The sequence below is a fragment of the Temnothorax americanus genome, unplaced genomic scaffold (assembly GCF_048541705.1).
Source record: "Temnothorax americanus isolate GAGA-0224 unplaced genomic scaffold, ASM4854170v1 Scaffold53, whole genome shotgun sequence".
NCBI lineage: Eukaryota > Metazoa > Arthropoda > Insecta > Hymenoptera > Formicidae > Temnothorax > Temnothorax americanus.
Genome location: NW_027509688.1, coordinates 757,649 through 784,872, shown reverse-complemented (window position 1 = coordinate 784,872; position 27,224 = coordinate 757,649). Strand labels below are relative to the sequence as shown.

At 32.7% G+C, this 27,224-nt stretch overlaps 4 protein-coding genes across 7 annotated transcripts in view; 2 read left to right on the top strand and 2 right to left on the bottom strand.

Moving 5' to 3' along the window:
* Positions 1-3,797: 3,797 nt before the first annotated feature.
* On the top strand, positions 3,798-7,067 carry LOC143904503 (uncharacterized). 2 transcript variants are annotated; one of them, XM_077419237.1, is made up of 4 exons: positions 3,798-5,892; positions 6,045-6,113; positions 6,186-6,275; positions 6,351-7,067. In XM_077419237.1, the coding sequence occupies exons 1-4, from the start codon at positions 4,765-4,767 to the stop codon at positions 6,465-6,467; spliced, it is 1,404 nt and encodes a 467-aa protein (XP_077275363.1). In that variant the 5' UTR covers positions 3,798-4,764; the 3' UTR covers positions 6,468-7,067. The 2 variants fall into 2 exon arrangements, with proteins under 2 accessions (XP_077275363.1, XP_077275364.1); XM_077419238.1 differs by having other exon boundaries at positions 6,175-6,275; positions 6,351-6,490.
* A 6,346-nt stretch (positions 7,068-13,413) lies between these two features.
* LOC143904514 (uncharacterized) lies at positions 13,414-16,268 on the top strand. 2 transcript variants are annotated; one of them, XM_077419254.1, is made up of 4 exons: positions 13,414-15,556; positions 15,716-15,784; positions 15,865-15,954; positions 16,029-16,268. In XM_077419254.1, the coding sequence occupies exons 1-4, from the start codon at positions 14,483-14,485 to the stop codon at positions 16,125-16,127; spliced, it is 1,332 nt and encodes a 443-aa protein (XP_077275380.1). In that variant the 5' UTR covers positions 13,414-14,482; the 3' UTR covers positions 16,128-16,268. The 2 variants fall into 2 exon arrangements, with proteins under 2 accessions (XP_077275380.1, XP_077275381.1); XM_077419255.1 differs by having other exon boundaries at positions 15,854-15,954; positions 16,029-16,121.
* Positions 16,269-16,433: 165 nt separating this feature from the next.
* Positions 16,434-19,748, bottom strand: LOC143904488 (fatty acid synthase-like). Its single transcript, XM_077419215.1, has 3 exons — positions 19,659-19,748; positions 19,372-19,539; positions 16,434-16,782 (listed from the first exon to the last, which is right to left on the bottom strand). Exons 2-3 carry the CDS (start codon positions 19,532-19,534, stop codon positions 16,532-16,534), a joined length of 414 nt encoding a protein of 137 aa, XP_077275341.1. The 5' UTR covers positions 19,535-19,539; positions 19,659-19,748; the 3' UTR covers positions 16,434-16,531.
* A 2,692-nt stretch (positions 19,749-22,440) lies between these two features.
* Positions 22,441-27,224, bottom strand: part of LOC143904486 (inactive tyrosine-protein kinase 7) — a 60,979-nt gene continuing 56,195 nt past the window's right edge. For both annotated transcript variants that reach the window (XM_077419212.1, XM_077419211.1), the window contains exon 9: positions 22,441-27,151. In XM_077419212.1, the coding sequence (XP_077275338.1) occupies positions 26,100-27,151 (1,052 nt within the window). In that variant the 3' untranslated portion in view covers positions 22,441-26,099. The remainder of the gene's footprint in view (positions 27,152-27,224) is intronic.

The window sequence follows — 27,224 nt, the reverse complement described above, 5'->3', positions numbered from 1 at the left end:
CGATGTGTATCACAATTGAGCCAAATATATTTCCCTTTGATATTTTACAACAGTTCTCCTTTATTCTAGTTCCGATACTCGCGAAGTACTTAACAATTTTATAGACGCACGTTACCGTTTCGTTGTTAACTGACGACCGCCCGCCGCTCGTCGGAAAGGCGGGCGCTTTATCCGTTCGGTATTGCTGTCTTATTTGTCAGCGTTTTTGATACCGCGATCAAAGGTCTAACGGGCAGGTGATGTCCGGGATGACCATATTTGGTCATTCCCGAAACTTATGCAGGTCTTCGCGTCAGCAACTCGGAGTTGCCAAGTGCAATACTTAAGGAATAAAGGAATGTCGCATCTCACTTCAGTACACGTACATTAAAGTGAGATACAACATGCCTTATTCCTTATTTCTTTATCTTATTTTATATTTTTCTCATTGTGACTGAGCCCTTAATCTCTAATTCGTTGTGCGCTCACAACATTCCTTCCCCCGCGGAAGAAGAAAAACTGAGGTTTACGAAGTTTTTCGTTATTTATTTATTTGTGTTTTTTTTTCTTGAGGGGTTACAATTTAATTTTCTTATATGCTAATATGTATGCTATGATTTCCCGCTTTAGTTTCTTAATGTTTCCCTTTTTTTCTTTATTATATAAATGACTACCACACCAGAGAGAAACCTGACAGCGGCCACCGGGATCATTCCGTTCCAGGTTCATCTTCATAAACATCTGGACATATCGGTACGTTTAAGCAGCCTTGATTCCAGCAAATTGTACAAAGTTCCGTGCATTGAAGTCCAACCCTTCTACAACCGCAAGCTTTTCCGCTTTGGAGACAGCATAGCATTTAATTTGTTTGTAGCGAGCACCCGCTCACTCGCACGCTGCGGTTCTCCTCCGGGTTTCTCCTTTTTCTCCCTCCCTCCCTCCCTCCATCTCTCTCTTTCTCTCTCTCTCTCTCTCTCTCTCTCTCTCTCTCTCTCTCTCTCTCTCTCTCTCTCTCTCTCTCTCTCTCTCTCTCTCTCTCTCTCTCTCTCCCTCTCCCTCTCCCTCTCCCTTCTCCCTTTCTCCATCCCGCACGGTATACGGGAGGTTCCAGGTTCAAACCCTGGCTGGGGTAATATTTTTCGCAATGAAATTTAAAAACTATTTAATTTAGAAATTTCATCAACTGACCAAAACCATGGTCAAAATTAATGATGTCTCGATATTGATCTGAAAAAAGTGCTGTGTGAATCCGACAAACCAAGTTGGCTCACAGTTTTTCAATGTTCATATCGGAAAGACGTTATATATATTGCCAGTCAGGTCAATTTAAATTACTTTAATTGCTTTTCACCAATCTTCTCAAAATTCAAAACAACCTTCCTTTAATGATACTTTATATGTATAAGATTGCATGTATAACTTGTACACTTTTTATGCAAAAATCAGTAACCCCTTTACCGATCATTGCCAAATTTAACACCAACTTACCTTTAACCCTCCGAGAACACATCGAGTCAAAATTTGAACCTGTTTTTTTTAATAAAAAAATAAAATTTTGTTTGTAAATTATACGTAAAAAAAAACACTCAAAAATTAAAAAACTTCCTTTCCATGGGTACGACCTTGGCGAGGTGGGAAGGCCCAGTATCTCAAGGATTTTACCCAAGCAAAACTCTTGTTCTGCTTGGATAAAAATCCAAAGACGGGGAAGCTAACATACCCTCGTCCGCCGATTTAATTTAATAAACGAATCGCAGCCGGTTCGTCGTGTTTGCTTCGGGCGTGTCGTACAATAATCGGACTAAAGAACTTTTTAAAAGTCTATTTGAAAAATATTACGGCGTATTTGACGGAATATTCTTCTCATGGGCTTTATAAACGGGAATGCCGTGCAGTATCGCGCGAAAAAAACTTTTACTGCTACACGTAATTAGTCCGCGCGTGATTGTAGTTTACTATCCGCGAGTGTTTCTCGCGAGTGTCCTGTGCGGTGAAAGAAGGAGAAGAAGGAGGAGGAGAAGGAGGCCTGACGTCCTGAGAGAAGGAGAAAGGTCTGAGAGAGACATCGAGCCCCGGCGGAGCAACCTTGGGGTGAGTATCATCTCTTATCTGCATAATAATTCTTTTCCATTTATATACAGATGATTTTATCTCGATAAGTTAAAAATAATTAAAAAAAGAGAAATTATTTAAAATTACTTCTGTAAAGATCTTTTTCAGTAAATAGATAATTATATTGCTAAATGTTTTATATTGAAAAACGAATTAGAGGTGCATAAAAATTATCTTTTGAAATATTGATTATTTTGAGCACTTCTTTAATTTAAATTTTATTTTTGTAGCTACGTTCTTGAATATCTCCGCTCGTTGCGCATCAGGTTGGTGAATTAGAATTTTTTTTATTGAGATATATGATAATAAAATATATTAATAATATTATTAATATTATTTTTTGTACGATAGAATGTCCACTAATTACAGCTTGAAAAATGAGAAGCTAGTTACTGTCGAAATTAATAAGATGCATGAATGATGAAAGAAAAACAAGCAGTTGTGTTTGATCGATATTGTATGAGCGATATATGTGATACTTTGATTAAAATGTTACACTACTAAAAAAATGACTCTTGATAAAGTATTTATACATATATATATGTAAAAAATTTTGCTTAGAACTATTTATGAAAGTATTAATATAAAAAAATCTTAAAATGCATACATAAAAATGGATAATTAAGAGAAACTAATATTAAAAATTAAATAAATAGATAAATAAATAAGTCCTGATTAACGCAGGTTTAAGATTAGTAAAATCTTGGCATATAATACTAAATTGTAAAGTTTAATCTTTCACAATACTAAAAATAAAATGTTATTATTAATATTAAAATGTAATATTAAAATATATTCTACATAAAATTTGAAGAAAAAAAATACTAATAGAAAGTTATTTTAATTTTATTTTTTATTTTATTTTTATCGAAGATGTAAAATTTTGCACTTATTAAAAGTTATTTTTAGGCAGTTTAGATATATATTTAACAATAAACATTATTATCAAATTATTAATTAGTGTAGAACAATAAAAAATGCGAATTTCTGGCTATCGATTTGTAAACCTCGATGATTTTCGAGAAACATTAACAATTGGACGAAAGTATCAGTTATACATACCTATATGTCTTTCTTAAGGATGGATAAATAATGGACTTTCAGACGTTTCACTGATTAATTATATATACAAATAATTTATAATATAGTTAATAACTTTGTTGCAGTACGATAAATTCAGAGTTGACGGAATTAGTTTAGCTTATAATGTCTCAAACATTATTTAAAAGCTGAAATATTGTTAAAGAAACACGATAGTCACACAAGAGACACGCGTAGTGTCGCACTCGAAGTACACGCGCAGCGAAATTGACATTACCGGGAAGGTCTGATGCAAATGTTCGATTTAATATGTGTAATGAACTTGCACATTAAGCAGATACTGTAGAATTATAGATAAGTATATAATCTGAACTCGAATGTATCTTGCTACAATGTATAATTTGATAAATAGTAGATTTGATGGATAGTCTAGAAACTTTAGATAGATATTAGTTATAAAATTATTCTACAAGAAAAACATAAATACCTAAAAAATGCTTCTATTTAAATCATGAATATAAATGGAAAAAGTATATCTAATATATAATAATGAGAAAAACTAATTAGCTATAAATTAAATTAGAAAGAAAGACATCTAATTTTTTCAAAAATCTATGTAAATTAACAATGTAAATTATATACGGAATTACATACGAAAGATTTTTAAGTTTTTATGATGACTTTTACAGATGACTTTAGACAGATAAATCACAAGGTAAAGTTCTCTTTGACGATAAAAGAAATATTTTATGCAGGAAAACGTGCATAAAAATGTATAGTTTTATTATTTTAATAGGAACTTCCTGAAGAGCGGAAGAACTTAGATATTTAATGCTGAAATATTTTTACATAATTTATAAGAAATTACACTAAATGACGATGACATAACGTTGACATTGTTAACTATATAATGCAATTGTGAGAAACTGTTATTTTGAGTTATGTTTATATTAATTAGCATGATAATTTAACATTACAGGTAGAAAAAATATAGAGAACGTATTCTTTATTCTTATTGTACGTACTTCGTGTCATATGTACAGGCAATAAATATTCCAGTCTCTAGCGATACATCATATGCACTATAGCAACCGACTATTTTTATCGTAGGATCTGGTGTCGGCTGATATAGAGCTGAAATATCGACTTATGTTTTTTATTACACGTTTATGACTTTTACGAACTTAATAATTAATAATGTTTTGCATTCATAATGTTTGCCTTTTGCGGAAGCATTGCTGCGTATGCTCAGTGTAACTTCGTAATAATAAAGCGTAACAGACTCGAGTGCACGTATTATAGATTTACGAGACTCGTAATTGATCGTAATTTATATGACGTTCAAAAAATCGCAATTAATTTGGATTCAGAGCAACTGGAAAGATAGATATCGATAAAATAAAACTCTTATATTATCAATTCATAACGCATGTGTGAAATTTTTTGACAAAAGTGTGTAAATTGAAAAAATTTTTACGCACGAATGTCTCATAAAAAAACTTTGTACAAGAAACCGAATTAAAATATAAAAGATATTTATAAATTATTATGGAATAATGCATGTGAATATGCACAAGAGAGTTGACGAGACATAATGAAGAAAAGAAATAGATATTAACTTCAAGTTTAATTATGGAAGAAGATAATGGCTGCAAAAATGTCTTCGATTCGGTTGAGAATTCAATCGTCATGGATGCCTATAAAATTAACAATTTCTTCAAAAATTTAAATAAAGATAATCCCGCCGCAGGAAAAATTAGTAAACAGAAAGTGATCAAAATAAAATCAGAGTTACATCAAAATTCATTTTGGATGCTTAAGATGTCGATAATATTTTTCAAGCTCATCGGTCTCGCCACGTTTGCCCATCATATCGTCACGCGGAAGAAGAGATCGTTATACACATTTCAGTATTCTGAATTTGGCATCGTATACAATGTCGTATTGAGTAGCTTAATAATCGCCTCGAACTATTTGTCGATACCATTCAGACTCAATTTGGAATATGAAAATAAGTCAAACTTGACTGTAGGCATCGAGGTTCTGCAAACTGTACTTGGCTCTCTAGTGATCTGCACGATTTTATTCATCTATTGCATCGATCAGAAGTCCCTGGTGCGGATCGCTAATCGATTAATGAACGTCGAGCACGAAATGGATTGTCTGTATCATCTGTATCAACCGCTGCGACGACAGCATATCTTCTGCGCTGTGATCATCGTCTGCATCTTAAAGGTTTGCTTGCTGATTCTTCTCCTGATCACCGAGATCCTAGCCTTTCACACGGGCCCGGTCTCCTGGCTGTCGGACATTTTGCCGACATTTCACGTGGGTTGGCTGTTGATACAGTACTTCTTGTTGGTCACGATTATACAAGCCGATTTCGCTGACGTGAATCAAGCGATACAGAGCCTCACCAGGGTCGGCACACCTGATCTTCGACCGCAATCTCTCTATCAAACGCGTCGTGTTGTATTCAGCAATTCCACAGTTCATCAACTGCTGCAACTACGAGATATGCACTGTCATCTTTGCGAGATCTCCGAGGATGTGTCGGATTTCTATTCACTACCAGTATTGTTCGGCTTTACTTTTCTCTTTCTGACACTCATATATAACGGCTACTATCTTTTCTCGCCTCTGTTGATGACCGATAATATCTTAGAGTACGAGACTCTTAGTAATACTTTCATCTGGTTAATATTCCTGATTTATCCCATTTCTCTTCTCACAAACATAACTACCAAGATTTTGAACGAGGTAGGATAATCAGTATAATAACATAAGCTCGCGTTTATATCATATTTTGATCGAATTGTTTTAATCGAGAGATATTTTGTTTTATTAGCAAATAAAACCCTGAATGTTTTACAAAATTGCGCGGCATTGTTCCAATTACAAATTTATTTTAGATAGGAAAAACGGGCAATGTGATACATGGTCTTTTAAGATGCGCGATCGGCAAAGAAACAAAGTCAGAGGTAAGACACGAAGTCACGTGAAACTTTCTTAAGATACTCAATGTAACGACGTTTATCATAGATCTGTTGCAGCTCGAGGAATTTTCGCTTCAATTGCTACATCGCAAGATACAGTTCACAGCTAACGGATATTTCACGCTCGATAACAGTTTTTTTCACTCGGTGAGAATATTTTTAATGTTGTTTTGATAGTCTAATTATAAATTAAATTTTTTAATGAATAATTTTGATTATTAGCTGATCGGCACGGTGGCGACGTATTTGGTGATTCTTGTGCAATTTCAAATGGGAAGCTCGTGTTCGTCAAGACTGCACTTGAATTGTACAGGGAATGATTTGTCGAACACAAAATAATAAATTAAAATTAAAAAGCAGACTTAATTTGTACCGCAAAGTTTCTTGAATTAGTAGAGGAAAGTCCCCTATTATGAGATAAGCTCCTAATATGCGATAGCGGAGTTTCTGCTAAACTAATAGTTCTATTTGTTGGTTCGATCAATTACGATTTGTATTTTTAATTCATAAAGTTATATCTCAAATAATATTTCTATGTTTTAATTCTCTTTATATTATGCCGTTTATATTCTCTGCTTAAATATTATTGTGCTAAAGAAGACTTACAATTAATATAGTCGACACGTGCACTTTGTTTCGTCTACCATTAAACAGAATACTACAGAATAATTTACGGTAACATCCTTTAGTGTTCGTACATTGGCCTTTTGCCTTTCTTATATTGTTTTTACTGTAACGAGCGTTTACTTATTTATTACTTTTTTTAAATTAATTCTGATTATCTTCAACAAGTGAGAGACAATTACATAAATGTTTTGAAGAGGATTGTTCTACAGTTTTGTATTAAAAAATCGTTTTCATAAGAGTTGCAAGATAATAGTATTTTTTGAAATCAGAAAAATTGATATTATTCTATAATTTGAGAATAAAAGAAACAAATTTATCTGAACATATAACGTATTCTTCTTTCTATTCTTAGTAAATTAGCTTAAAAAATAACTCCTACAGTTTTTATGTCCCTAAAGTATCATATTAATATTATTAGAGAGAATGAATAAAAAATATTTAGGCGCAATTTTCTTAATAAACAATATTAGTAAGATTTGCTTTTTTTTTAATATGCACGCCATATTTAGCAACACTTGCTAACAATAACGTATGGAGATATCCCTCAAAGGAATTATTAATACACGTATTACATATTGCAATGTTTCTTTGACATATATATAGTATAATTATAAAGTTACTTGAACTACTTGATTGCTACGTGCAGAGTAATATATTATTGCAAGATAACACAATTCTTGTATTGAGTATAATCTTGCTTATTTCTCTATGAATTGTATAATATAAATCAGAATTTGATATACGCGATGAACTTAAAATTACAGCTGTCAACGTTCAAATATTCGAATAATATAATTGCACATACATTCGGACATTTGGCTCACGGTATTTAATCATCTGCGCAATATCATATCGTTCTTTTATTTATTGATATTTTAACTTCTGCAATGTTATACATAATAGTGCACAATCCATATGTATTAATTTTTAGTAGATAATATCGGCAAGTACACCTATTCATATTAAACTAGTAAAATTGCAAGTAAGTAACTTGCTACCATGATTTTTTAAATAAAACTGCATTACATTGCAAATTGCAAATTAGAAAATATTGTATAGCATAGTATTTATTTTTTATAATATGCGATAATAAATTGTAAATAATTGTGCAGTAAATATATGTATCGACAATGTAAATTAATACGTAAATCCAGTATTATATACGATCTTATATAACAGTCTTAACAAAGAAACACTGATGGTTGAACCATCTTTTTCCGCGGACAGAGATTTAAATGGTCTGTTTTCATAATCATGTTCTATATTTTCTTAGTCAATCTACAACAGTTTGTCACACTGGTGCGTGCATTTAGCGAGATTCTTTTTATTAAAAAAAAAAAAATATTTGAATAATACATTCTACAAGAATATGAGCCAGTAAATATATAGAAGTGGAGGATTATTGTAAAGAACTTCGAAAATAATAGTATTAAAATAAAAATATCAGTAACAAAGTATTTAATGATACTTGCAGCAACTTTAATAACGTCTTTTAATGTACAATTTTGTTACATATTTCGTATATTCGCTTTCCATATCCTTCAAATTATATTGTTACATAATTTATTAATCGCTGTGATTATTATATTTTTACCAATTTACTAATTACATATAGAAACTGTCTTTTAATTTATTAATAACAATTAATTTTATAAATTATATATTTAGTATTAGCAAATTTAATTTTTAGATCAAATAGGTATAATGAAGAATTTCGCACTAATGTTTGTGGTACGCAAATTTCTAAAGAAAAACATAAAATGTAAATAAAATTGCAATTGCAAATAAAAGAAGAGGTCCACATTAAGTCTTTTAATTATTTGTATAAGATATTATTTGGTTAAGAACGACTAATTCTTCACTTTCTAGTATAAATAATTATTATCAAGGTGATCAATATGAGAGATCAGGAATGTATAAACCATATATTGTAATCAATTTATGTTTCTTTGATCAATTGTAAGTTAAAGAAAATATATGAATTGTTTTCTTAAATATCTATTATCTTATTAATTAGTATGTGTTTATTTCTTTCTGTTTTATGATTTATTTCTGTACATTAGTGTCAAACAAATACATATAAGCACAATATCCATAGTATGTTTGAATAATAATTTTGTGTGAATAAGAATTATATTATTAATAGGTGTAGTGTGTTTGTTGAAAGAGGACGAGCTTAGTAGACAGCGCACTCTGGTTTATTGAGCCAAAGGTCCCGGGTTCGATTCCCGGTAAAGATAGAAAAATTATATTCGCTCGTTCTCCTCTCGGAAGGCAATGGCAAACCACCGAAAGTATGTCTTCCAAAGATAACTTCTCTAAAAAATCTAGCCGTTCGGAATCGGCGTTCTGTACCCATATACAATGTGTATAATCCACGTGCGCAACACATATGTATGAAATTTATATATTGTATAGATTGCATCTATGCACACGAGTCAATATCTTAAAAAATTTGACTTATACCACTATGGCACTCCTCCATTTAATGAAGAAAATTACTTAAAATGGAAAAACGACACCTACCCACTTTGGCAATAACATTTCTCGAGAGAAGACGAGTTTATGGCACGTTGCAAACTTTGTGACAAATTACTTAAAAATGCATGTATACAAAGTATAGAGAGCCATTTTAATTGTCGTCGTAAAAAGGCAGTAGATGAAACACAAGAAAAATTTATAAGGAATCTGAGACGATCGATAATGCAATGTCGACAAGATGGCAGTCCGATTTTCTTTGTTTGTGGTTTACGTGACGAGAGGTAGGCACTTACATCGAGAACTGTAAAAAGCCGGGGCAGTATTCTCTGTATACGTATCGACAGTTGTTATAGTTTATATATTCATTTAATTGGTAAGTGTCGTTACGCAGCTTTTATGATAGAAATATACTTGTGCAACGAGTGATAACGACGTTTACCAAACAACTGTCGGTCAGGGTGTATTCCAAACCTTAGCTCGGTTTATTTTTGTTTCTGGATGCAGCCACTTAATTAAGGGGATCCTAAAGCCGTTTGTATTACCAACCAAATTCTATATCTGTCCTTGTATAGACAATAATGATAGACAAGGATAGACACATGGTTATAGGTTATAATTTCTTTGAACGTCTCATTTTTATTCCAGGCTTTCAATCTCAATTTCAAAGGTACGTTATTGTTTGTGCACGTCTTCTATTACGGAATTTAAATAGTAATTGTGCGTGTTTAAACATTTTATTTTAAGAAATATGAATAATAAGAGTCACAATTCAATGATCATATAACGTACATGATTGCAATATGCTTTTGTATTTCTAATTACGTTAGTAGTTATCCGTTTCTTTAATTACTCCGTGTATTCATGCAGGTCCAATTGCAGTGGACAATAAAAAATTTAAATCCTACGATACACTTTTGGATTTTATTGCTGATTTACCAGATGACATTTTTATGGAATACCAACAATAACAATAGTCTTGACGAAGATATTGAAATATATTAATAAATAGACGCACTTGACGAGGGGAATTATGTTTCGCATTGTTACATAATGTACGAAATAATCTTACGATTCATACATCAATCTTTTTACGAATATAATTTACTAATTGCTTTATTAATTTTTACTGTTTACTAATGAATATAATATTGCCAGTTGCATGAATTTTCTTTATATCAGTATATATCAATTTATTTATATATTTTATATAATATATATATATATATATATATATATATATTTTATGTATATATATATATATATATATATATATATGTAGACATATTAGTGTGGCAACAAGCATATGTATAATTATTATGAGATCTGTAAAATAATCTTTAAATGTACTATAACTAATCTCTATAATAATATAATTCTTACACACAAAATTGTTATGAAACATGCTTTAGATATTGTATTTATATTTGTTCAACATATATGATATATGAATCGTAAAATAAGAGATTAGGTGTAGACATATTTTCATTAATAAGATAATAGATATTTAAGAAAACGGTCTATATATTTTTTTAACTTACATTTAATAAAAAAAATATTAATTTATTATAATACATGATTTATATCCATGATCTCTCGTATTAATTACCTTAATGATTACTCATACTAGAATAAGTAAAGAATTTATTATTCTTAACTAACTAATATGTTATGAATTATTAAAGGATTTAACGTAGACTTGAAATGAATTATTAAAAGACTTATCTATTCTTTCATTTACAATTACACTTTTATTTACATTTCACGTTTTTCAGAAATTTGCGTACCACAATCATTAGTTCGAAATTCTCAATTACATTTGATCTAAATATTAAATTGGCTTATACTAATCATAAAAAATCATAACTCTGCAGCCTGAAAATTATAAAAAAATATACAAACACTTGCCGGCTAGGGACAAAAATCGATGACTTTCACACATCCTCTTTTATAAAATTAATTGTTATTAATACATTAAAGTTCATTCTCTATAATATGTGAAATTAGTAAACTAATAAGAATGCATTAATCATGGCAATTAATAAATTATGTAATTTGTAGGATGTGTAAAGCGGATATACAAAGTGTAATAAAATTGTGTATTAGAAATTGTTATTGTTGCTGCAAATATCATTAAATGTTTTGTTACTGATTTTCACACTCCAATATCATTATCTTCGCAGTTCTTCCAATAATCATTTAGCTACTTCCATATACAATAGAGGCACATATTTCTGTAGAATGTGTTATTTAAAAATTATAATTTTTTTTGTATTATTATTATTATTTTTTTTGTATTATTTTTTTTAATAAGACAAACATTAAATGCGTCAGTAAGAAAAACTGTTATACATGGAATAAGATGATATAGAACATGATTGTGAAAAAATAGACCATTTAAATCTTATTTTCTTATTTTATATTAATTTAACAAAATAAGTTAAATATAATTGTTATTATGTATGTACTACTTAGCAGTAAATGTTAACATAAGTTTGTGTATGTACATTAAAATTGTCTTTTGACTTTTCGTCTATACGATCATTATGAAATCGATTATAATAATTATTATAGTTAAAATTATATTTTCAATATATATTTTTGTTGAAAATATTGAATTAATAACAATAACACATAAGCAGTTAACATTAGTGTCCACATAATGAGTCTCGACGCGCGATAATACTAAATTGTAAAGTTTAATTTTTCACAATACTAAAGATAAAATGTTGTTATTAATATTAAAAATGTAATATTAAAATTTATTCTACATAAAATTTGGAGATTACTAATAGGGAGTTATTTTAATTTTATTTTTAATTTTATTTTTATTGAAGATGTAAAATTCTGCATTTATTAAAAGTTGTTTAGGCAGTTTAGATATATATTTAACAATAAACATTATTATCAAATTATTAATGAATGTAGAACAATAAAAAACGCGAATTTCTGGCTATCGATTTGTAAACCTCGATGATTTTCGAGAAACATATTAACAATTGGACGAAAGTATTAGCTATAAATATATGTCTTTCTTAAGGATGGATAAATAATGGACTTTTAGACGTTTATCATTGATTAATTATACAAATAATTTGTAATATAAATATATAATAACTTTGTTGCAGTATGATAAATTCAAAGTTGACGGAATTAGTTTAGCTTATAATGTCTCAAACATTTAAAAGCTGAAATATTGTTAAAAAAACACGGTAGTCAAGAGACACGGTAGTGTCTCACTCCAAGTACACGCGCAGCGAGATTGACATTACCGGGAAGGTCAGATGCAAATGTTCGATTTAATATGTGTAATGAACTTGCACACACACATTAAGCAGATACTGTAGAATAGATAAGTATATAATCTGAACTCGAGTGTATCTTGCTACAATGTATAATTTGATAAAGAGTAGATTTGATGGATAGTCTAGAAACTTTAGATGGATATTAGTTATAAAATTATTCTACAAAACATAAATTCAATTAAGAATTTTTAATTGACTATATACTGGCAAAGATTATAATCGTGGCAACGATTATAATCGTCGTGACAGATCGTCACCGCGTTTCGACCAAGAATTCTGGTCATTCTGAATTGATGTAAGTATAAATTACTTATTCGGTTTGAATACACACCTTTGACTGGAACGTGGTGTTCCATCTTATTATTGTTTGTTATCTTAATACATGTTATTGCGATATATATTACCACATGCCTCAGTGGTCGAATTGGTAACGACAACCATCACGGAATGAGGGAGATTCCAGGTTCGAACCCTGGCTGAGGTAATATTTTTCGCAATGAATGTAATATTTAATTAAGATGCTTTATAAGCATCTAAAATTACATCAATTCACAGAATGACCAGAATCCTTAATCGAAACGCGGTAATAATCTGTTACGACGATTATAATCGTTGCCACGATTATAATCATTGCCAGTATATAAAAAATTTTTAATTGTGTTTATTATTCTTTGGCAAAGTAAAAATTACTTATTTGGTTAGAAAACATAAATACCTAAAAAATGCTTCTATTTAAATCATAAATATAAATGGAAAAGTATATCTAATATAATAGTGAAAAAAACTAATTAGCTATAAATTAAATTAGAAAGAAAGATATCTAATTTTTTCAAAGATTTATGTATTTTAACAATGTAAATTATATACGACAGATTTTTAAGTTTTTATGATGAATTTACAGATGATTTTAGACGGATAAATCATAAGATAAAGTTCTCCTTGACGATAAAAGAAATATTTTATGCAGGAAAACGTGCATAAAAAATGTATAATTTTATTATTTTATTAAGAACTTCTTGAAGTGGAAGAACTTAGATATTTAATGCTAAAATATTTTTACATAATTCATAAGAACTTGTACCACATAATGATGACATAATGTTGACATTGTGGATTATATAATGCAGTTGTGCGGAACTGTTATTTTGAGTCCATTAATTAGTGCGATAATCTAACTAACGTTACACTTAGAGAAAATATGGAAAACTTATTCCGTATTCTTATTGTACCCATATATTTATGAACAGGCAATAAATGTTCCAGATAGTTAGTGGATGTCACTAACAATACGTAACACGCGCGCAATCTACTATTTTCATCGCGAGATCCGTGTCGGTTGATATAGTACTGAAGTATCGACTTTATGCTTTTTATTACACCTTTATGACTTTTACACACTTAATTTAATATTTAATTTTGCATATATAGTGCTTGCGAGAAAGGCACTTGCGCTGAAGCATCGCTGCGTATGCTCAGTGTCACTTCACAGTGTAAGAAGCGTAATCTTGACTCGAGTGCATATATATAGATCGTAGATTTACCAGACTCGCAATTGGTCGTATATAACGTTCAAAAGATCGCAATCAATTTGGATTCAGAGCAACTGGAAAGATAGGTATCGATAAAATAAAAAAACGGACACTTTTTAAATTATAAATTATAAATGATGCACGCTTGAAACGTTTTAACAAGACTTAAAGTGTATAAATTTTAAAAATCTTTACGCACGATTGTTTTGTCAGAAAAGAAAACATTGTATTGAAAAAACCGAATTAAAATGTAGAAGATATTTATGAATCATTAAGAAGCAATGCTTGTGAATACGCATATACAAAAATCGACGAAATATAATGAAGAAGAAAAATAGATATTAACTTTAAGTTTTTTATTGAAGAAGATAATCGTTGCACGAATGTCTTCGATTTGGTTGAGAATTTAATCTTTATGGATGCCTGCAAAATCGACAATTTCTTCAGATATTTTAATAAAGAGAACGCCATTACGGAAGAAATTAATAAACGGAAAATGATCAAAATAAAATCAGTGACACATCAGGATTCCTATTGGATGCTTAGAATGTTGATAATATTTTACAAGATCATCGGTCTCGCCACGTTTGCCCATCATATCGTCACGCGGAGAAAAAGACCATCGTGCGCATTTTATTACTCCAAATTTGGAATCGTTTACAATGTCGTATTGAGTTGCTTAATAATCGCTTCGAACTATTTGTCGATACCATTCAGACTCAATGTGGAATATGAAAATAAATCAAACTTGACTGTAGGCATCGAGGTTCTGCAAGCTATACTTGGCTCTCTGGTGATCTGCGCGATTTTACTATCTTACTGCATCGATCAGAAATCCTTGGTACGGATCGTCAATCAATTAATGGACGTCGAGCACGAAATGGATCGTCTGTATCTTTTGTATCGTCCGTTGCGACGACAACGTATTTTCTATGCCGCGACCATCGTCTGCGTCTTGAAGGTTTGCCTACTGATTCTTCTTCTGACCACTGAGACCCTAGCCTTTCACGTTGGCCCGATCGCCTGGCTGTCGGACATTCTACCGACACTTCACGTGGGTTGGCTGTTGATACAGTACTTCCTGTTGGTCACGATCATTCAAGCGGATTTCGCCGATGTGAATCAAGCGATAGAGAGCCTCACCGGAGTCGGCACACCTGATCCTCAAACGCAGTCTTTCTATCAAACGCATCGTGTTGTATTCAACAATTCCACTGTTCGTCAACTGTTGCAACTACGAGACATGCGCTATCACCTTTGTGAGATTTCCAAGGACGTGTCGGATTTCTATTCACTGCCAGTATTGTTTGGCGTTACTTTTCTCTTTGTGATACTCATATTTAATGGCTACTATCTTCTCGCGCCAGCTCTAATGATAACCGGCGATATCTTAGAGTTCAAGATTCTTAGTAACACTATCATCTGGTTAATATTTCTGATTTATCCCATTTCTCTCCTTACCAACAAGATCACCAAGACTTTAAACGAGGTAGGATAATCGGTATAATAATAAGCTAGATTTTGATCGTATTTTAATCGAATTGTTTTAATTGAGAGACATTTTTTTACTAGCAAATAAAATCCCATCTATATTAAAATGTTTTACAAAATTGTGTAGCGCATTTTTCCAATTATAAATGTATTTTAGATAGGGAAAACGGGCAAAATAATACATAGCCTTTTAAGATGCACGATCAGTAAAGAGTCAAAGTCAGAGGTAAGACACAAAGTCACATGAAACTTTTTTATGCACAGTAGGTACTCAACGTAACGACATTTATCATAGATTTGTTGCAGCTCAAGCAATTTTCACTTCAATTGCTACATCACAAAGTACAGTTCACAGCTAAGGGATACTTTGTGCTCGATAACAGTTTTTTTCATTCGGTGAGAATATTTAGAATGTCGTACGGATCTGATATAAGTTAAGTTTTCTTAATTTATTTAATGTTGATTATTAGCTGATCGGCACGGTGGCGACGTATTTGGTGATACTTATGCAATTTCAAATGGGCAACTCGTCAAAACCGCACTGTAATTGTACAAAGAAAGATAAGTAAAATAATAAATTGAATATAAAAAATAACAGACGTAATGTATAGCGCAATGTTTCTTAAATAGATATGTAAAAGTCAATGAAATGGTATCGTCATGCAAAATTACAGCTCTGTAACTTTTTATATTATAATTTTCTAATGTATTCAAACAACTCTGATTTGCAGAATTAAAAAACAAAAGTCCTAATATATATATATTATATATTAGAATGTATAATATTAGAATACTATTAATAAGTTGTATCTTTATTTTTTAGACTATTTGTAACTATTTATAAATTGCACAAATTTTTATTTTACGTATTAAGGAGATAGATTTCCAAATTTTTAACAAGAATTTTATAGTTACGGTTCTTTTATGTACATTTTTATTAACATTATATAAATTAATTAGATTATTGAATATATCATACATATGGTTTAAAATAGATAGAATAGCTTTGTGTATCAGCGCAAATTCCTGTAAAAACACCCGTTCTTGTTCCCTGTAATTCTTTAGGATTGACACCTGCATCGATAATTGCTTCGTAAGTATGCTCTAGTATCATTCTCGCCATAGGATCCATCATATGAGCTTCCGTAGCGGGTATATTAAAAAATTCTGGATCAAATTTCTCTACATTGTTAATCTTACCGATTCGATGAGGCATGTTGTACACTGGAAAAAAATACTTAGATCCAAGAAAATATTTTTTCACATAGTACCAATGGCTTATCTATATCTATACTATTATATAAAATCCTTACGGGTGGTGTATGTTTGAACGTTAATAACTTAAAAACTATTGGACCGAATTTTTACAACAAGTATATAAAATAGGGGTAGAATTTTCTGGAATGTGCTATAGGGTGTGTATTTTTTTGTTACCGATTTTCTGGAAACCGATTTTTTTAATTTTTCTAATTCTTACGGGTAAAAGAATTAAAAAAATTGGTATACAGAAAATAGATAACAAAAAACTATACACCCTATAGCACTCCCCGGAAAATTCTATCTCTATTTTATATGGTTTTAATACAAATTCAGTCTATTGGACCGAATTTGTATTAAAACCAACATACATTTGTATGTTTGAACGTTTTTAACTTAAAAACTATATTGGACCGAATTTTGGCCACAAGTATATGAAATAGGGGTAGAATTTTCCGGAGAGTGCTATAGAGTGTGTAGTTTTGACGTAGAACTACGTCTCTATCTATACTATTATATAAAATCCTTACGGGTGGTGTATGTTTGAACGTTAATAACTTAAAAACTATTGGACCGAATTTGTATTAAAACCATATAAAATAGGGGTAGAATTTTCCGGGGAGTGCCACTATGGGTATAGTTTTTTGTTACCAATTTTCTGGAAACCGGTTTTTCTAATTTGTCTAATTTTTTGGGAAATAATTCGCCGAATTTCGAAGAATTATAGATCAAACAGGGGTAGAATTTTCCGGGGAGTGCTATAAAGTGTATAATTTTTCGTTACCGATTTTTTTTGGAAACCGGCACGGAAATTTTTTCAATTTTTCGGGAATTTATTGACCGAATCTTAAAGAATTGTATATGAAGTAAGGGTAGAATTTTACGGGGAGCGCCATGATGTGTATAGTTTTTGTTACCAATCTTTCTGGAAACCGGTTTTTTTTAATGTTTCCAATTTTTCGGGAAATTGATTAAATCTCAAAGAATTGTATATGAAGTAGGGGTAGAATTTCCCGGGGAGTGCTATAAAGTGTACTATTTTTTGTTACCGATCTTTTTGGAAACCAGTTTTGAATGACCGAATCTCAAAAAATTGTACATAAAGTAGGGGTTGAATTTTCCGGGAAGTGCTATAAAGTATATAATTTTTTGTTACCGATCTTTTTGGAAACTGGTATCAAAAGTTTGACGAATTTTTCGGGAAATAATTAAAGAATTGAATATAAAACAAGGGTAAAATTTCTCGGGGAGTGCTATAAACTGTATAGTTTTTTGTTACCGATTTTTTTGGGAATCGGTATCTTTTTGGAAATCGGTTACGAAATATTTCCAATTTTTCAGGAAATAATTGAGTGAAAGGGAGAGGGGGAGAGAGAGAGAGAGAGAGAGAGAGAGAGAGAGAGAGAGAGAGAGAGAGAGAGAGAGAGAGAGAGAGAGAGAGAGAGAGAGAGGGGAGAGAGAGAGAGAGAGAGAGAGAGAGAGAGAGAGAGAGAAAGAGAAAGAGAGAGAGAGAGAGAGAGAGAGAGAGGTAAGCCTTAAAATAATAATTAAACATATTGTGTATAACTCGTCTACGATGAAGATAGTATATAATAACGTGTGTGTTCGTAATTTCTTTGTTCTCCATGATTGGGATATGACCAAGTTAAAGATGACAACTAAGAGAAAAAGAAGAAGAGTTGAGAGAGACAGAAAAAAAGAAAAAGAAAGAAACATAGAGAACAAGAGAGAACAAGAGACAACAAGAGAGAACAAGAGAGAACAAGAAAGAGAGAGAGAAAGAGAGAGGCGAGGCCGGGGGGAGTTAAGAATTTACTTTCGTAATTAAAAAGATAATAGGTATATGTTAAAAATTTTGTATATAAAAATTGTACGTATTTTTTTTCGAGGCTTTTAATTAATTATTAAAAGTGTATTTATATCGTTGCAAAAAACATGAAATTAAGGGGATCCTGCAGCCGTATGATTTACCGACATCATCGTTATTAGATGGATCTTTTAATTGGCTTTATAGAATTGCAAAAATTGTTTACAGAATTAAAGTCCGCACAAAAATCTAGGGTGCAAAACGCGATTTTATATCAAAAGCACCAAAAAATTAAAAATATTACTTATTGGGGCACATACACAGCTGTCACCTGACGACAATATTTGCTTAAAACAAAAATTCTACAGTTTATACGTACATAATGTTTATCATCCACTCTTGGGAAAACATGTAGAAATAATATCGTGTAAGTAGAAGTAAGATTCAATGCGTACAAAAAAAGATCCATCTAATAATTATTTTAGTAATGCAAATACGGATGCAGGATGACAAGAAGAGCAGCAACAGTAGTTGCCGGATCTTGCGTAAGATGGCGAGCAATCGAAAAAAGGACAGATGTTATTTCGTTAGACAAAGACAGATATAGGGAAAACAAAATTAGAAAGGTTGACATTATCGACATCGAGGAAGTTCGCCAGTCACTGCAGGATCCTCTTAATTTAAATAATAGATATAAGATAAATACGCAAATATATCTAGTCTCTAGTCTTAAGGGAAAAGTTTATTACAATTATTCCATCGTCCGTGATCGCTCGAACCAAGATCCATTTTGTTAAGAAGATTTTCTCGTAGCTCTTTGAGATTGTTGGTATTAGGAAATCGGCCAGCAATACCAGAAATAACAATTTCTTCTTCAGCATCGACGCTGATATATGAGTTTGGTCGATTCATAGTATCTTTATTTTTTTGAAACAGACAAATTTTACAACAAAATGTCATTATTTATTTTTTGAGAAAAAACAGACATAAATGTAAAATAAAGAAAAGAATCAAATACAATGTCATATATACGTACCAATAGGAAGTGGAAGCACGGCAATTGAAACACTCAAGAGTGAAGTCAAAACTAAGTCATATCTCCGCTCTACTCCTCTATTTATTGTTTCTATGTTATATATATATATTATACTTCTACGTAAATGATAATGATGAAGCCGATTAAAATTGTGAATATTTGAATACCTAAGCTAACGCTTCCGTTACGATTTATTTACCATGCAATCGTGGAAATTATTGAGGAATTTGCTAATACGTAGTAACATAATATGAATTCAGAAACAGAATGTCAACAAAATGTAAGAAAATTGATTAATCTCGATGCATTCTTTTGTAATATTATAATTTAATGTTGTTATAAAGAAATTACTATGTGTTATCATTTTATGTTTGTGAGTATTATTATTGTGTGAGTTTTAGATATGTTGTGAAATAATTTAATTAAAAGAGTAAAACAATTGTCACATTTCAACGTGGATAATAACGTATTTGGGTTTTAATTATACAAACAACGATTTAAAACTTTAAGAAACAGCTAATTAAATGCATTCCACATATTTATTTGCTGTATTGCATATCCAAGTATGTTATTTTACTGAAGTTTTTCTTACATATTTCTTGCCGTTAAATTACGTCATTTAACACGAGACTTTTAATTTAATATACGATTAAACATGTTAAAATTTCACACGCAACAAAACATGTAAAACGAACTGCAGTCAATTGTGTCATTTTTATACGTTTATGCGTGTAGAAATAACACTCTTGGATTTACAATATAAAACTCGTTTATTTTACGCGATGAAAACACACCTATAGGCTTTTCTCTGCCCCACCGTCTCTGCCCCGCAACGTGACGGCAACCAACTTCCTTAATTACATTATTAAGTCTATTATCAAGTCTATTTTGCGTAGAATATTCATGCACTCAAGATTCTCGTAACGTCCGGTAGACTTTGACGTCAGGGGTTGATATGCTATTTTCAGTAACTTCAATTGTATGTAAAACCTATTTAACACAATTTTAACTATATTATTATTATTATTATTATTAATGTTAACTATATTAACTATATGTATTCTATTTTTAATAATGCTACAATAAACTGTTAAAAACAAATTTATTATAAAGTCGTTTATAATAGATTAAAGTTTATTAGTGTTAAGAACATCCTATAGTGGTATGCACTAAGTGCACGTTATATATATAAACTGCACTTTAACTCGTATTTTGTTTATTATAAATTTTTAAGGGCAAAAATGCAAAATCGGGTTGTTTAGGGCACTACAGATGAGCTTACTGATTAAAAATATTCTAAATTGAATAAGATTTATTCGATATTTTGGCTAAATTCTTCTTATTCGTAATTTTTTTCGTTTAAATTATTACGAAAAAAATTACGAATAAGAAGAATTTAGCCAAAATATCGAATAAATCTTATTCAATTTAGAATATTTTTAATCAGTAAGCTCATCTGTAGTGCTTTAAACAGACCGATATTGCATTTTTGCCCTTAAAAATTTATAATAAATAAAATACGAGTTAAAGTGCTGTTTATATATATATATATATATATATATATATATATATAATGTGCACTTAGTGCATAAAGTGCACTGCCACTATAGGAGCCTCTTAATTCGAAGTTTTAAGCATTTTCAAGCATGCATTTTTAGAATTTATTTAATATTTTTAAAAGCATCTCAGTTTGCTAGTTTTTTATATAGCAACATTAAATTATAATAAATAATTAAGTAAGGCTCTGTAATGTAAAAGAAAAAACCTTAAACGGGCAATAAGAGCACAAGCGTGACGTAAAACCGCTAAACTTTATTCTCACAAGTCAAAATTAACGAACGAACGTTTCGACCCTTCTTTGGGGTCCTCCTCAGCGTAAATCTTACATATAAAAATTAATACAAAAGTGGTCTGACGTCGCAAACATACATACAGATAGTCTACCACCGTAAACTGCAAATCATCGCTGGTCAGTCAAGTTATGTGTGCACTCCGACTCCGACACGTTCCAGAATATCGTCGCATAAAAATTTCCTGGTTGGAGCGCTGTCACCCGTAGGGGCGGATATCGAGGTCGTGGAGGTTAGAGCGCTCGGAAGCTTGAAGTTCGTCCCTTCTTTATTAAGAGATACGTGGACGATATTGCAATGGCAGTGCCTCTTAATGAATGCACTCACGTATTAGAAACATTCAACTCTTTTCACCCGAGATTGCAATTTACTATGGAAATCAGCGTGGGTGGCAAATTGAATTTTTTAGAGGAATTTTTTAGAAGCTTCACATAGGTGACCATTTGCAATTTGACTGGTTCCACAAACCCACTTTTTCCGGAAGATATTTAAATTTTCTTTCTTAACATCCACTCTGTCAGAAAAAGGGCACGGTCATCGGTTTGATTAATCGAGTATTTAAGCTGTCGCACCCGAGATTTCATCAAAAAAACATAAGATTTTTTATTGTAATTTTTTTAAATTATAATATTAGAAAAGAATTTGTTAAAATATTTTCTAACAAATTGATTAATCTCGATCCAAGGGTGTTATTTCTACACGCATAAACGTATAAAAATGACACACAATTGACTGAAGTTCGTTTTACATGTTTTGTTGCGTGTGCAATTTTAACATGTTTAATCGTATATTAAATTAAAAGTCAATACGTTTAACCGTGTTAAACGGTTAAATTCCATCTATTCTTCATTTTATTAGTTTAGCACGGGATAAGGAGAGGGGTTCTGATAAGGATAAGATGGGTTGAGTATAATCATATGATACGCATTACATACGTGTTTTCTCATCTTTATTTAATCGTAGCACATACTATTCCAAAACTTCATAAGTACGACGTAGATAAAAAAGTACAAATATTTACAAAATACTGTAAAAAAGAAATCGATTTGGAACTCTTAAGGATATGAACGTCATTCAAATGAGCTTCCCGTACGCTGTTCACTTCGTCATCGTATATGACTAGACATATTGGACATAATAAGTAGCCTTCACGGAACTTGCCGGCATGCGGCACGGCGCGGCGACCGGCGTGCCTTGTTTGCTTTCTTTATGGCAGTGATGGTCGTTTCACGATTAAAATCTGAGCGAATGATATGAGCACATAGGACTTGGATAATTGATCTTAACTTTACATACTCGTAATTGCGGAGTAGAGATCGCTGTAATGTTATTATTCCTAACGCAGTTTATGTTACAAGCAGTGATAGGTCGTACTCAGATCACACTCCGTGCTTTAAGAATATCCCTTTACATTTAGATATACTCGATCCCCGTACTTTCCGCGTGTAACTTAATATTCCTGTTCATTCAGACGCGAACTTTGGATAAAGATTCCTATTTGACAACAAAACTGTCGAATTACTTCGAAATCGTATTATTATTGAATACTATACGAATTGCGAAAGTACCTACTCTGGATACATTTCCAGATCTCTGCCATCTTTTCCATTCAAACAGTTTTAATCTTCTCCGACGAGTCTTTTCTCGAATTAAATGCGAAAAGTACGCGACGGATTTCATGTCGCTAAGTACGCTCGCCATCACTGATCACAAGGATATTTCTTGACGTATATAGCGAACATTTAGGAAGCATTATAAAATTCACTCGTAGAGATGCCACGAGCTAATTCGATACCTTGAAAGATTATTTCATATTTCGTGCTTTTACATATCCTTAATTAGAGCGCCCACGAATACACGACGATGCTCTCACAGGCAAAGTGCCTTCGCGGTTTGCTTCGCGCGTTTTTCTGGTATGACGAGAGCGCTTTAAATTAGAGAACAGTATTTATTTATTATTGGCAGTGTTATACGTCAGTGCTTTAATATGCGTATATGATACATCGTATTTATATTAACATGCACATCAGAGCCGAAGATTCACTCGTAATTGCTCCTCGGAAGAAACATCAAATTTTTTCGAGAAGAAATTCTCGGAAGAATTTTAGACGGATCGCCAATAACAAACGGATATGTCAGAGCAGCTTCATCACATTGATCTGCTTTTTTTTATTATGGGCGAGTTTTTTAATTCATTGATTGATCAATCGCATTATGCGCAAAGACAACTTTATTGCTCCGTAAAAGCTGCATTGCGCATAATGCGATCTATCAATAGATGAATTTAAAAACTCGCCCTATTTCAATTGATTCCGCATTTAGTTCTTTCCGTTGCTAGAGACACGTGTATCGAATCAAACAAACTGCGCGATCGATTTTAATTCATGATGCAATAAGTCACTGCTTCCTAATGAAAATGTTACTTTGCACCTGATAGGACTCATGCTGGAGATCAACGTTGACGAAGGATTGACAGGTCTTTCGACAACTTGTTAATTACTCTTTGCTTTCTTTTTTGTTTCAAAAACCAAAAGCGTGTAAACCCAAATGTGAAGTTCTATCGAACCGCATTGTTGATCAACGAAGCCGAACAAATAACTAAATAACTTTTGTACTACTCTGCGCGTTAAACATCCAAAAATTATTAGAACCGGTAAGTACTCGTAATAAATACGTAAGCCCACGCGGAATAAGTTATAACAACACGAATATTTCTCGTTACGAGCATTTTCTAACGCTGCCTATCCTGCACGACTCAATGCCGTTACTCTTGCCGTCGGTTCTCTTTTCTCGTACCCTGCGAACACTTGGCTTATGAAGCATCAACGGAAGTCTTGCATGAAGTGGAAGAAGCAAACGCGTGCGCGTCATAATTGCCTCGCGAGTTCCCTCCTTTACAGTTTCTTACATAGTAGAATTAAATGCAAAAATAGGGTCGACGTTAAAATTTACATACCGTTAAAATATAAACATTGATATTCGTTGTATAAATCGGATACGGAGTCAAATATATATTCAGCAGATCCCTCTTATTGGACTATCGCGTCAAATAGATTGTTCGCGCTACTTATCAAGCCGTAGATTCCGACTGCAAAAATAGTACCGCGAGCGATACTTCGCCTCTGATTCGATCGACTCTCTAATTTCCGCGTGTAAAAATAGGTTTTTTAAGTACCATTCTGTATATGCTGATTTATCGTTATCATTTTCTTGCGTGCTAGCAACTAGCTTTACGCGCCATGATCCTTTTACCTCTGATACAAATATATACGAAATTTCTTAAATAAAAAAGCCATCAGGAATTCGAATCACGATAAATAAAAATTAACACGATAATTCACGCTAATTTCTCGCGCTTAAAAAAAAAAAACTTACATGTATACCATCGGTATATGTACATACAAGGCCGTCTTTTTCGTCAAATACGAGTGGTCGATTGCGTTCTTATCACACATAAATATATACGTTATAAATAATATACGTTATAAAAGGTTTCTTTTTATATATCTTAGCGGTGTAGAAGTAAATAGGCGGAAATAAGATTTCCTTCGTCAATTGATATGGTCGCGATACTTTCTTAATATGCATGTCATTGCAGCGCCGAGTCCAAACGCCGACGTTCAATCGAGATTGTTTTCTCGAACGATCCGATTGAACGATTCCGTTTATCAGTGTTTGGCCTTGGCCTCACCTAACAATTAACGTATCTTACGAGTATTCGATGTGTGGTGATGATACCTATTATTATATCGATACTGTATACTAAGTATTGCATTAATTGCGTAATAACGTGTAATGGGCCCATGCAGAATCGTTACTTAGTCCGACGATAGAAGAACAGTCATTGGAGCGGAGATGCTATTCGAAATAAATATTATTTTCTTATCGAGCTAGTAGACACGACAAAATACTGTAATATGAATAATTATTGCGGAATCAATGGTTTCATCTCGTTCCATCTGATACTCTATAACAGGGAAGCAGTAGAGATTGAGATATAACGTTCAATAATCACACAGCACGGAGGAGATTGCTCGCGCGCGATTTCGGAAAAATGACGTTTCGCGTAACGATAGAGAAATCCAAGATTGCTCAAAATACAATGATAATTGAATCTCTAAAGCGAGCTCTATATATAAAATATATCAAAACTCCTCGTACACTGAAGATGCTATACTCACTTGATTACAATGCAATGACGTACGATTAAAATAACACGCACAACGCGAAATGTTGAATTCCATATAAAGTCTATACATCGCGGTCCGCGGCGACGTCATGGAGACACGTAATCATCGCGCATTCAATGATTAATGAGTAAGCATTTTCCTTTTACAAAAGAGTATAGGGTTCCCTATAATTCATTATGCGTATATAATACGAAGCGTTTAACATGAAAGCCAGTTAATTATTCTCGCGCGAAACCGCGGCGTCCTTGAATCCCTCCTTTTCGCGTGGGAGGGATCACCGCCGCGTGGTCTTCGGCGCTCGTCAGCCTTACCTCTCGACGTACAGCTTCACACAATCATTACCCCTATTGCAGTATTTCCGATATTCAGAGCCTCGCACAATTCGGTTACGATTTTACAGCCTATAGGCAACTGTCGACCACAATTTCGCCTATTTTCGACACGATCTCGTCGAAGGTCGGTCTCTCGCGCGGATCGTTCGCCCAGCATTGAGCTTGCAGATCTTGAAGAGCCGGTGGTGCCGCCTTGTGCGGCTTCCACGGGAGCGTTTGCGTCTTGAGCTGAGCCAGAACGGACTCGTCGTTTAACTTGTTAAACGGCAACTCGCCCTGGTGAAACATCTCCCAGACCAGGCACGAGAACGAATACACGTCACTCTTGGTGGAATATTCGTCCTCGTATACTGCCTCGTAGGGCAGCCATCTCAGTGGAATTACTTGATTCCGATGCTTCGTGTACTCTTGCTGATACGGCTCTTTGGTCATGCATGATAGCGAGATCTTGATCGTCAGGTTGCTGGCAATCAAACAATTGCGCGCGGCTATGTCCTTGTGGACCAATCGGTTATCGGCTAAGTGTTTCAGACCCTTCGCGGCCTGATTCGACAGCGACAGTATTTGCGCCACTGATAGCTGAGGCGCGCGTGGTTGTTTCGTTTCATGCGTCGGGCTGGAGTTGCTGTCCTTTCGTGAGGCGATCAAAAACTGTTTCAAGTCGCCCCAGTCAGTGTACTCTAAAATCATATAATCGGGCTCCTCTTCTCGACACAGACCAATCAACTTGACGACGTTCTCATGATTAAGCTTATGGACAAGATCTAGATGCCGTTTAAATTCCTGAAGAGCAGTCTCGTCTTTCGTGTTTGTCAGACTTTTAACCATAACCAAGGATTCCTTGTCACCGTCAACCTGATACTTTGTAGAATAAATTTCACCAAATTCACCTCGACCAAGAGGCTTCAATTCCTTCAGGTTGCTTCGCGAAACGGCGATCTTGTCATAATTCGACTTGGATTTCTTAGATTGGTTGCTACTCTGGCTGTGAGCTGTATCCGCGCCGTCACTCTTGTTATGGGAATCGCGGTTTTCTTTCTTCTTATTCGTTGAATTAACTTTATTCCCAGTTTCCTTTAACTCTGTCTGTTCCTCCTGCACATCGCCGTTCTCCATTTTTTCTAGAATTCATGGATGTATTTTAGATATATATGTATAATACATAATTAAATTATTACATACATTAATATTGAC

Coding starts and splice junctions, on each gene's coding strand:
- LOC143904514 (XM_077419254.1), top strand. CDS start 14,483: ATGGATGCCTGCAAAATCGACAATTTCTTCAGATATTTTAATAAAGAG. Junction 15,557..15,715: donor TCACCAAGACTTTAAACGAG/GTAGGATAATCG, acceptor AATGTATTTTAG/ATAGGGAAAACGGGCAAAAT. Junction 15,785..15,864: donor GTAAAGAGTCAAAGTCAGAG/GTAAGACACAAA, acceptor GATTTGTTGCAG/CTCAAGCAATTTTCACTTCA.
- LOC143904503 (XM_077419237.1), top strand. CDS start 4,765: ATGGAAGAAGATAATGGCTGCAAAAATGTCTTCGATTCGGTTGAGAAT. Junction 5,893..6,044: donor CTACCAAGATTTTGAACGAG/GTAGGATAATCA, acceptor AATTTATTTTAG/ATAGGAAAAACGGGCAATGT. Junction 6,114..6,185: donor GCAAAGAAACAAAGTCAGAG/GTAAGACACGAA, acceptor GATCTGTTGCAG/CTCGAGGAATTTTCGCTTCA.
- LOC143904488 (XM_077419215.1), bottom strand. CDS start 19,534: ATGAATCGACCAAACTCATATATCAGCGTCGATGCTGAAGAAGAAATT. Junction 16,783..19,371: donor TCACGGACGATGGAATAATT/GTAATAAACTTT, acceptor ATTTTTTTCCAG/TGTACAACATGCCTCATCGA.